General features: G+C 35.4%; 1 protein-coding gene across 1 annotated transcript in view; it reads left to right on the top strand.

The window, feature by feature from the left end:
- The window catches only part of NBAS (neuroblastoma amplified sequence), a 219,080-nt gene that overhangs the window by 97,288 nt on the left and 109,129 nt on the right, over window positions 1-12,663 (top strand). Inside the window, 4 exon segments of the mRNA XM_009275562.2 lie at window positions 266-364; window positions 7,387-7,554; window positions 8,162-8,266; window positions 8,510-8,633. Coding sequence (XP_009273837.2) covers window positions 266-364; window positions 7,387-7,554; window positions 8,162-8,266; window positions 8,510-8,633 — 496 coding nt within the window.

Genomic DNA, 12,663 nt, shown 5'->3' on the forward strand with positions numbered 1-12,663 from the left:
AAAAAAAAAAAAAAGATTCTTACATTGTGTGAAAAATATCACACACAAATCACAGAGGAGGGAAGATCATTTTGTCTAGGGACTACAACAGTGAAAGGATGTCAAAGATACCTATGTGTTCTTCTCTCTGTCTTCCCCTGCACCCTTGTTCTTCTATCATGAAAGCTTTTACATCAGAATATTTTGGGTTTCCTATGGCATCAGTCATAATTCTTACATTTGATTATTTGACTGGTAAGATATTATATTTACTTTGTGTTTATAGATTCTTTATCAGGCTGTGAAATACAAGTTTCTTCCTTCAGAAGGAGGTGAGAATATAAATATATCAGGACCTTCTTCGTTGATCAGTAAGGATACAGAGGTAAGCTTTAAAGAGAGTTTTTAAAGTAATAATGATTTTGTTCTGCATTATGCTGAAGAGCTGAATTTGAGTTTTTAGCAACATCTACCTGCATACTAGACAAAATGCACAACATTAAATATATCTACTGATTTCTGTTCTTAAATACTTACTCTGTTCTGATTTTCTTTGTTGCTTCTTCCTACCCAGTCTTAGCACCATAGAAAAAATATAAACCCAGAGGCAGGGGAGGAGGAAAGTGAAACAAAACTTAACACGATAAAATACATTATTGTTGGTTTGATTTTTGATCTGTCCCAATTGCAAAGCAAAACATTTGAAAATAAACCTGAGCTACATATTTAATTAAAAAAGTCTTTAATTAAACTTAGTTTTCCCCTTTGTTCTGTGCATCATGAAGTTTATGACTTCTTTTGCCGTTTTATAACTTTCATATATTGCATGTGAAATTATTTTTGTGCGTGAGATCAGAAGGAACATCAAGTGTTTTGTGGGAAATAGAGGCAGGGCAGCAGGAAAAATGTCTACTATTATTCTTTCTACTTTTCATGTTTATTATATTAACAAATTTAAGTGTGTACATGTACAATTGCAAGTACATTTCTCTCTTTAAAGAAGATCTAATAACCTATTTATGAAGGAAAGGAGTGTCTTTTTCATACTCTTCAGAGTGGAAAATTCTAAGGATTTTTTTTCTGTTTTCGGTTTGAGTTTTTCTGTAGGTGATCAACAGATGGGGGGGGCAAAACCTTTAAGAAATAGAGAAAGAAAGAAAGAAAGAAAGAAGGTGCTTCAAGTTGCATAGTCTGGCTTTTTGAGAAAAGTATCTGAATTGCAGCTTCCTTGATGTCGTTATACCCTTAGGGAATTTTTACCAATGACAGCTGTAGATGAAACACGCTAGTCTTTGCCTTTGGTATATTTAACACCAGGTGGCTTAAAAAACCCACACCTCTCCTTCATGTTATTGGAATGGGAACAGGCAACTTCTATGTATATATCTATATTTTGTGTATGGTTTTTATATATGTATAGGCATACATGCATACTTTGTGTATATAACTGCATATGTAAACATACGTATACATATTTGCATATATGAAAAATAAATGGTCAGGAAAGTAAAATAGCACTAAAAACAGTATTCAGAGGGAGAGAGGTAAACACTTTATGTATCTGCTAGAATCATTGATACGAAGAAGAGGTCTGTTCACTGGCACGAATGTTTTGTATTTTCTGGAAATTGGTAAATGAATCTCTCTGAGAGGAAGATTATTAAGTAGATCTTAATAGAATTGTGGAACCTTCTGATGTGGGTGTGTGTACATATGTTTACAATATTTTAATGTATATAACAAATTTGTCATGCATCACCTTTCATATGCTGTAGTACTATTGACTCTATGTTGTGACGGAACAATTATGCATGCATATAAATGATTCAGAAACTTATTCAAGGGTTTATCAGGGTTGAGTAAACTCACTAATTAACTTCATTATCAATTCAGTTTGGATATCTCAAGCAATTTTCATTATGCTGGGGAATTCGCATTCAGAAAATTATCCACTCTTATTTTCTCCAATATATCTTCCATTTGTTTCCACCTTAGTTGTGGTCGGTTGTCTGGTTAGAATTGGAAGTAGGCAGACAGTTGACCTGGTGAGTTTGTATGTTGCTTCATTGAGGTTTTTTTCTTTCTGTTTTAATACAGCTTCTTGGCACGTCATATTTCAGACTGTTAGACTATGAGTTCTGTATATTTGATAATTCTGTCTTTTTGTTCTCTCCCAGTTGACTTAATACGGATTTATAGCTTCTTTCACTTCTTGCAATGACACAGGAGGAAACAGCCAAGAATTTAGTCACTGCATAACCCTTTCTTTGTTACAGACACCTGAAATGTTAGAAAAGGAATATATTCAATAACTCAGTTTCTCTGACTTAACTGAATCCCATAACTGCAATTCCTGTAGTTCTGCTTCAGCTAATTCCTTGTGCTTCACCTTCATTGTCTTGCACAGAATTTCAGTTTCTTCGAAGAGAAAACAAACGATAAGATTTTTTTTCCCTTTCTTTTTAATCCTTTCTTTTTTGCTTATGTCCTGATTAACTTACAGCACCCTTTTCTCAAGGAGTTGACAAATGTTCTTCTTTCTCACTTATTGATACCTTTTCAGATTGGTGCTCTAAGTGTAATTTTCCTTATCTTGACTTGACTAAGCTTCTTCTGGCATACATGTGTTTAGGCATCCCTTTCTCTGTTGCATTAAAAATACCTATCTGTAAGTATATCAATCTTACATTTCAAAGCTTTAGTGACCTTTTTCTACCTCTTGTTATCTTTATCTAGTGTTGAATCATTAGTTGCCATTACCATTTTTTTCTTTATACCAACCTATATCATCAACTGGTTATACTTGTCAATCGTTCTTCTCTTGATGAACTCCTCTCTAGAAACTTCTAAACTCATTTAATTTCTGTTATTTTAAGTTCTTCCTCTGGAACTTTTTTCCCATGAAACTTGCAGAAATCTTGGTAGCAGCTGGCTACACATCTTCACAGATTGCATAGAAATGTGTTATTTAACATTGCTGTCATATTGACTTCAGTATAACTTTTCTCCAAGTTTTTGCTGGTCCTACTCTGAAGGAAATTCCTGATTGCTATGATAAAGATGCATGTAATTATTCTATAGGAACTAATGCATTTGCACAAGGATGTACTTCATTACTGTAGTGCCAGCTTGTCACTGTTGATTGAACTCATGAGATCCATTGGAGAAATTATCCTCTGGAAGCTACATAGCAGATTTTTTCTAAGCCTCAACAACTGATCTTGTGCTTCTCAAACAAAATATCTCAGTGAGAAAATTAAGGTCTTGATTCATGAAAAGCATTTCAGAATATTATTGCTAACATTATTAGATTAAAATATAATGCTTAGTCACGAGATGCTGTGTTGTGTATAAACAGTAGAAACAATAACCATCAATTGCCTTGTAAATGAGCTCTGACTTTATGTTAAATCTATGTAATACTGAAAACATGCATTATGTCTTTTATAAATAAAATCATTATCTTTTACGTATCTGAATGTGAAAACTTAATTACTGTGAAGTAGCACATAAGCACAAGAGAAATACGCAGTTTCAAGTTTCCTTGAAACCAAACTCTTTGATAGGAGAGCAGACATCATTTCTAGAGGAGAGTATCTTCAAATTATAGGAATGATTTTCTTAAATGTTGCTTAAAGAAAAGAAAATTTCCGATTAACAGAGCATTAGCATCTTCTTTGCTTTTGCATTTTTCCCAAGCACTGGATCTGGGAAAAGACAGGATCTTTTAAAGCATTTGTGTACATTAAAGTGGTATGTCATGCATTTTTATCTCTGCTGGTTAGAAATGATTAGGGAATGTTACATTTGTGTAGCATGCACTGGGAACTCTCCCACCTGGAGTCTTTGGAACCTCAGGGTAAAAATAATGCTCCAGCTGCTGTTTCAAATAGTTGTGATTTTTTTTTTTTTTTAACTTTTATTTTTTATTTTGTGATTAACTGGAGCTGTGTTTTGTGGTTTAGTAAATGTACTGGTTTTAATTCTGTAATAATTAAATTAGAATTCTTCTTATAGGAAGAGGTGGCTGTAATTCCTGAAGGAATCATGATCATTTACAGTGTCCCTGAACTCTTGTGCAGAGAAGGAGAAAAATCTCAACGTGGAACTCTATATGTGCACTATTTAAACTGTTGTAGTCAGTGGAGATCCAGTCAATGGTGCATAGAGAATAAGTCAGTTAATCAGTCATTAGGTGCTTGATTCAGTTACTTAATCATAGATATCAACAATTTGACATGCCCTGAGTTATCCTTCGGTCCTTTAGCTACTGACCCTAAAAGTCTAGGTCCTCTGTCAGATCTACAAGTGTTAAGCAGATATCTTAATTACTGCTGTATATCTCAGACAGTCATCAAAGCCTGTGTTTAAGCAGCTGTATCAAATGCATTGTGTATGCTTAAGGCTGGGTTACTTTTTCGGTTCCAGTGACATTATAGCCCTAATAAGAGTTTAGACATCCAGTGACACCTGAATTTTAGTGTTGTCATCTTGAGCTGAATCTTTTCTGTAGTCTCTCATCTAGGGTCTGCTTTATCTTTGCAGGACTGGAGTTTTCAATTAGACTGGTCCATTAGCTGTAACATACACTACAAAATTAAAAAACCCACAAACAAACAACAAAAAACTCCAAACCAAAACCCTCCAGGGCATAAAACATAAATGTGGAATAAACATGAATAGTTAATTAAAAGACACTATTTTAAATTGCTGTTTCCCAATGGGAGTACCAAAAAGGGAAAAAGAAAAAGGAAAGCTAATAGTTGTTCTGTCTTATGAACAGAATCTGTTCCACCTCACTTTGTTTCTTTCATGATCTTACTGCATAATGACTCTTAATGCATAAAGTGTATACAGTGTATGGTTTTTGCATGTTTTGATCCTTGCGCCTTGACTAACTGGCATTAAAGAAAAAAAAATCTGTGTTGCATTTGTTCTAATTTATTACTCTCTCTTCTGTGGCTTATTTAAAAAATAGTTGGCTTTGTTGTTTATCCTTGCATTAGACAGTTTGGAATGGTATATATGTGTATGTATGAGCATATGTATATATAAAAAAATATTTTAGCTGTTATTTTAGAGTATCTTGATACTTCAGAATTTGTTGGCTGACTGTTTTTATATCCATTTAGATTCATACAAATTTTTAAGCTGCTAATTTAGGATTAATAAGTTGTTGTTTTGTTTTTAATCAGAAGTGCTTACCTTTATAAAGGATATCGGGAAGAAATAAAACAAGAAAATAATTTCCCCCAAACACCCCTCGAAATCTCCAAACTATAACTTACTCCTGATGATACTATTAAAGGATACAATTAAAGTTGTCTTCTTAAAATGAGACCTCCAGCAATCTTTAAGAAATCATTAATTTTATGAGAGATTGATTCAGGATAGCAAGAAGTTATAGCTTGAAAGTGTTGCTGTTCCAGGTACACAGAGGAATGGCTTTTCAGAAAACAGAATTCTTATTTGTGCAGAGAAGAGTAATTACTCGTAAGAGTTGAAATTCTTTTTAGAAAAAATCAATAGAGTTTATCTGATGGCGGTAGAGCTATAGAAGCATACACACCAGCATACAAGTTAGCCCATTAGTGTTCAGACTACTGAAGGAGGTTTATTTAAAAAAAAAAATGGTTTTGCTCAAATGCAGTTGAGAACTTGGGGGGAAGATTTTTTTTTCTGGTTCTGATTTGTTTTGCTTTTGTTTTATTTATTCCCCATGAAGAATCAGTTAGGTGTCCTGCAGCATCTGCTTGAAAATAGAGGCAGAGAGAGAAATTAGTATTCTGTATATAACATCTAAGATAAATTACAGAAAGCTTTTGTACTAAGTACCAAGAGTGGTTTATTTAAAAACCACACAAACAAGAAATTCTCCCCCACCCCACCAAGCCACCAGACCCAGGATTTTCTGTTGCTTTTTACTTTTCAGAGGAGTAAAAATTCTGGCTTCTTGTACTTGTCATGCTCTTTCTTAATTTGGTGAAGTAAGAGCTGAAAATTCCCGTTTAGCCAGTCAGTTCATTAGTGGTGCATCTGTGAAATGCAGAATATAATTTCAGAAAAGAGTGAAAAAAATGCTGAAGCCTTAATGGAAAGAAGGACTTAAGGTGGACCTGCTGCTTCAGTGGTCAGCTTGAGGCAGTGATTTACTGCATACTACAGTAAAAGGTACTAAAAATAACTTAGTCTGCAGTGAAATTCTGTTATTGAAGCTAGCATGTTTTGTCACTGAAGTTATGGTGGGACATAATTCACTTGAGCATAACTTGGCATCCTTTTGGTCTGATGTCTGAAATTTTGTGAAGAGTTAGCAAGTTGTAAACTAATACCTCACATTCAGTTATACAGGTAGAATTTTTCTATTTCAATACACTTCAGTGTATGGGTAAATGAATAATAGAGTTGTTAGGGAGAAACATTGGCTATAAAACTGTTGAAGTTTGCTGTACAGAGGAAAACATTAATATTTTCTATTGCTGAAGACAGTGTGTTTACATTAGCATGCTAATTATATATTTGTCTAATGTGTAAGCTTTGTAAAGCATGCGATTAACACAAACCTTTCAGGACTGGAAGAGCACAGATCAACCAACATGGATGTTCTGGGTATTACTTAAATTCTTTACATGAGGAAGAGCTGGTATAGAAAGCTCCATTTGTGGAACATGTCTTGTACTTTTAAGAATTGTCTTACATGTGAGTTTACTGAGACTGAGTGAAGATGTTTTGCAGGATAATGTGTAGTCGTATATGTGCATGTATTGCAGAAGCAGTTTGGGATTGAGAATAGGCTGTGGTCTTGATTCTTCTTTGCAGTCTTTTAGGTTTGCTATATTCGGTACCTTGTAAGAGCCAACTGCAGAATTTCAAATTTTGATGATACTTTTTCACTTGGTGTGGAGATGAATGTTTACATCTCTTCACAATTTCCCCTACTGAGAATTTGACTTAATTAATCCTACCTCTGTACAAATACAAGATTGTCTCTACTGTCAGCTTTCTTGAATTATTGAAGATCAGTTTTAGCCTGCTCAATCTCCTCATTCGTAGAGATCATTATTTTAACAGAAGCATTCAACAATTATGTAAAACATTACCATTATAAATTTTGGAATTAAAACCAGCTGGTGTCTGTGGAAACAAGAGGTTATAGTTGAATAAGGGGCAAAATGTTCTACTGATCACACTACTCACTTCAGATTGGAACTTCTAAACCACTTTTAACTTGTCTTTGGTTTGTTTTTATGACAGCTGTTGCTTAAATTATTTTAATTTAACATATTTGAAATTTTTTATATGTCATTAACATAGTGTGCCTGATCGCTAATGTGTTTGACTTTAGGTCATTAGCCTAATTAAAGCATGAGTCTAACACTTGCCGTTGTGTGTTGGATATGCTCACAGGATGAAACCAACGTCTCCTCTAGCCAGTCTGCTGATTTGTTGTACTGGACGACATCAAAAACCATGAAGGTGTTGTCTAACACAACTATGACTACAAAAGCCATGCTGCATGCTGTCAGTGATGGACAGTGGTGGAAGAGATCATTAACTTATCTTCGACCACTACATGTAAGGGATTGCTAATGTGTCTGCAGATGTTTACACGTTCACTGATATGTTAGTATAAAAGCTGGGCTCCTTTATAGGTATCTGATAACTGAAGACCTCAAATCAATAAATGAACTAGAGACATCAAGGGATTTTTTGCAGGCAAATCCCAATGAAAGAAGGGGTCTAAAGCTGTTTCATTCTCTTGTTTTCTAATCTGTTTTCTCCTGCTTTTTTAACAATAGTGTGAGAAAGCATAGTTGAAATTTGGCAGAACTTCAGAACTTTGGGGAAGGAAGCACAGTGAAGTCCACTCTTTAAATACTGTCATTTCATAGTCAAAGCTGTTCCTTTTCAGTTTCTCTTTTCTACCTTCTCTACTTCAGTGGATTTTCTTTAATGTTTATGATACTAGTTTCTCTGGTACTACTTTTGTGCATGATTCTCTTTCTTTTTTTTAAGAATACTGGACCTCATTCAGCATTGGTTTATGTAAGATGACTCCTATCTTTCTCCCCACTGAATTCAATGATATTTTCATTTACAGTTGCTTCCCTTCTGAATAGCAGTTACAGACTTTTTAATGAGCTTTTTTTATGACTACGTTCAACTATCTTATTTTTCCCAGGGCCAAGATGTATTAAAAAGTGGGCCTGGAGAAAATGCCACTGTGGAAAAACAAGGCTGTCATCCGTTTTATGAGTCTCTAATTGCTGATCCATATGTTGCAGAAGTAAGTTTCTGTTACAGAATTCTGAAGTATTAGTTTTTTGTTGAGCTCTCATAATTAGTAATATGGATTTTGGATTATTTGTGCGACTTGAGATTTTGTGCAATAGTAGGAAGAAAATCCAGAATTGAACAGAAAGGAAAGCGAATGCAGGAGCTGAGGTAGATAATTGCATCTGATGCAAGTGAGCTAAATATAACTGCAGGGTGTAGTGTGCATGTGTCAGTTATCTTATTTTACTTCCAGTCTGAAATCAGCTATGGCATGTACCAGAACAATTCTTTGGAAAGCTTTGCAGAAGTATTGCTGAGAACAGAGAAACTGACAGAAACAAAGAGTGAAGAAAAAGACCTACTTCCAACTACAGAAGGTATGGGTATACGTATATTCACTCTTGTATGTACTATGTATAGTAAATATAGGAGAATCTGTGGATGGGTTTAAATATGGAGAATTGCACACAACGATTGGAAGTAGTGTCTGGGTATTTTGTATGAATTGTGATCCAGTTCAACATCTTTTGTTGGTAAGTAGTCTTGATAGAATTAGCTGCAGGGTTTTCAAGAGAAGTGGTATTTTTAAAAGGAGTTGCTCAGTAAGGACTACAAATCTGAATGTTGGCTCTAAATAAGCAGAAACTGATATTTAGGGGCTGACAAAGATATGAATGTTGTGGGGGGGAAAATTGTTGAAGGCTTCCTGAATCCTGCCACGTACAGATATTTTAATGGAAATTTGCAACCCAGTGTTAATGTTAATTGTATGTATGCCTGTGTATTCACTTGTTCAGATTCTGTGCCATTGTGTATACAGCTTTCAGTATTGCAGGGTCATTACAGTATTTTGTTTGCTAATTAATGCTTAACTGCAGCTTCTGGAATCATTAGAACTTTTAGTCGTCTTCTGAAATGTCTACATTTTACAAGTTATACTTAATAATTTGTTAACTGAAAGTTTCACTTAAAAAACAAAACAAAACCAACAAACCACACGAAACCACCTATGATTGTTTGTCTTTACTTTTGGCTGTCTCCTGCTGGTTTAAGAAATGAACTGTTTAAATATTTACATGCTGTTAGTGTCTTTTGAAGGAAGATATCTGTATTGTATTTTACTCCGTGGTAAGTTCTGCCATGAAAAATGAGTATATTAAATCACTTGCAATATGAGAGGTTTCAAGTGAGACTTTCTTCATAAGCCACACAGTTTTATTTCAATTGTTTAGTGAAAACCAGCATATTTGTCTTACAAGTATACGATTCAGTAGTTTGAGATATGTGATATATCTGCAGATAACTTATACAGTTGTAATATAATAACATTGTGAATTAGAAAAGGTCAGCAACAGCTTGTATAAATAGGGATGTATTCACATTTTGTTCCTTTCATGCTCTCTTAATGCAAAAATAGTTTTAAATCAGTACTTGGTCTCTTTCCTTGCATGCTTGAAAGCCCATAGGCTTCTAGCTCTGATGCCTGTGTCTTAAAGGAGGGGGAGGCAAGGATTAAGAAGTATTCATTGCTTTCTTAGGGCAAATGATGTTAGTTGGCAGATCTTTGGTAATACTTCCTGCTCCAACTTGAGTAAGTGGAACTGGTTGTTTACAATTCAGTGACTGCCTTTGAGATGGAAATTTCAGTTGTGGCGACTTTTGCTTGAAGAAGAAAAATTTTAGATTCCAGCTTTAGTTTTTGAGCTTTTATCTTCCTCCTCTTAAGTGTGCAGACTACTGTTTTTATAATTTTAATACTTCTGTTCCACCACTTTATTCTACAGTCAGTCTGAATTTCACTTACGAGTCTCTCCAACTGTGCTATGGAACTGAGAGTTCTGTGTTTTCCTCTGGAAAACTGAGCTGTATCTATTCTGCACTCAGCAGTCCTGCTGTGTGACACCTTTTGGTAGTCAATAGACAGCGTTCTTGCATATAGTGTAACATAGCTTTCTGTAAATGAAGGGATTGGTAATTTGCTAATTGTAATGCATTTAGCCCTGGATTAATAGTATTGGATCCCACCACTTCCCCCTTCTTGATGCTTTGCTTTATCAATTCCCATAGAAGTCCTTATGATCAGTTAACACTTTTAGGATTGTGGAGCTTGAAGATGTGCATATTAATACCACACTGACAAAATTTCAAATAAAAAAATCACGCAGATATGAACCCCATTTATTATTCTGTGTTTTTCCCATATTTTCAGGCTTACTCCAAGGTTTTGGGAGGATTTTTGCCATATGAAACTTGAATGCTAATATGAATTATTAGCTACTATACTAGTAACTAATATAGATAAACTAATAAACATAGCAGATTTCATTTGATTTTGCTGACAAGTTTGAATCCCATTTGTTTCTTTCTAGCTGTCTTCTAGGACAGCTACAGCAGCAGGTTTCAGCTCCGTTAGAAGAATCGACAAACCTGGAAGAAGATGCAGTTTAGCAAAGAAACCCTAGTTGGACTTAGCACACTGTCTTAGGAGAAGTTGAAGTATGCATCAAGCTGTTTCTATTACTATAGTAGTGTCATGCTCCAGGTGGGAGGGAATGGCTAAACACTTTCCCCAGAGGCAGCGTTCATGATAAAACTCAAGATAATGTTTGCTGTTTCTTTTGTGGATTTGGTAGGGTCACAAGCCTTGGACTTGGACTTCTCTTGTCCTTTCTATCTGGATGTAGGTGGTAGACTGAGCATTTTTGCATGAAGTGGTAACACCCATCACTTTGGGTCCAGTAAAACGCTCTTTCTTCAGTTGTGCTGTTATAGTGCATCCAGACTTAGCATGACTGAGGTAGTGTTGTACATCTCTGTTTAATTGTCTTTCTCCATAGCCCTTAGGGATTTGATGGGAGGCTGAAGATGAGATCTTACTACAATTGATGGCTGCATTTTGTTGTAACCGGATTAGGTACTAAACTCAAAAGTAAACCCAAGAAAGTCAGCCATACCTATTAATCCTCAGGAGTTTTGGAACAAAGAATAGCTTAATGTTTTCCATGATTTTGTAATTGCTTGCAGATATGGCTATTAAACTGCAATATACTTTCAAGTTTAGTGAGATTTTATCACATGCTAAATGAACAGCTGAAGACTTGAAGCTGTTTTTGCATTTTTTTCAGAGAAAAAAAACATGGAAAAAGAGTTGAAACTTCCTAGGTATTGATAAATTCCAGTTTTCACAAATAAACCATTTTCTTCCCTACTTTGCCTTGCTTGTGGCATAAAGACCCGCACAGGAAATAAAAATTATTCATAAAATCAAAATTTTTTTGTGTTTCCTAAGGAAATACTGCTTGTGGGACAGCAGCATTGGCTCTTTGCTTGTCACTGACTGTCCTCCCTGGTTTGCCAACCCTGTAATGTTTAATCGCTTTGGCAAATTTCAAATTTGGCAGTGGTCTGAAATGATACTAAGTTCCTCTAAATTTTGTGAAGATGTATGAGAGGACAGAATGGCATCCTGCTAATGTCCGTAGCCTGTGATTTGAACTCAGCCCTGTTAGACATCAGAGAATTCCCGTAGGGCTTCACTGGGAGGCATAAAGCTGTATGAAATTAGCTTTTTGAGTATAGACATGTGTTTGTGTATATGTAAAGGAGGCATCTATATATGGATACATGAACACATATTTCCACACAAGCACACAGAGAATTTATATTTATTGAATCAGTACAGGGGATTTTCTTTTTTGTCAGAGTGGATTACAATGGAGGCAGGTCTTTCTTCTTAAGTACATTCTGGCAACTGGGATGTCTTAGTGTTGAGCTTCATGCAAGAGTACGAATAAAATCATATTGTTTTCTGGCATTTTATTGGTGCTATGTTCTTTGTCATGATTGCTATCTGAAGGGTGAAGACAAATTTTTGTTTGTGTGGCAGTTGTCATGTTGGGGATGTGAAGCTGGAAGAGAACCCACAATTTATTATGCATTTCCGAGGCTCTGCAATCATCAATTTTCCAGAGAAAGGGAGAAGAGGGCAGAGCCCAAATTCTTCTTTTCCTCCTCCCAGTTTTTTCTGTTCAACTAGAGGTGTTTGTAAGAATATATAAAGTAACTTCGCTTGTGCTCAGAGTAGGAAATACCAACTTTGCAAACTAATTAATCAGGATTTTAATATTAGATATTTCTAGAGTCCCATTATCTTTGCTTGGACATCATACAGGTTATTTTGAATGTAGCAGAATGTCCTGGTTTTGGCTGGGATAGAGTTAATTTTCTTCCTAGGAGCTGGTACAGTGCTGTGTTTTGGATTTAGGATGAGAATAATGTTGATAACACACCGATGTTCTAGTTGTTGCTAGGTAGTGCTTACGCTAGTCAGGGACTTTTCAGCTTCCCATGCTCTACCGACTGAGAAGGCTGGAGGTGCACAAGAAGCTGGGAGGGGGCACAGCCAGG

This window comes from Aptenodytes forsteri, unplaced genomic scaffold (genome assembly GCF_000699145.1).
Source record: "Aptenodytes forsteri isolate BGI_AS27 unplaced genomic scaffold, ASM69914v1 Scaffold94, whole genome shotgun sequence".
Classification (NCBI taxonomy): Eukaryota; Metazoa; Chordata; class Aves; order Sphenisciformes; family Spheniscidae; genus Aptenodytes; species Aptenodytes forsteri.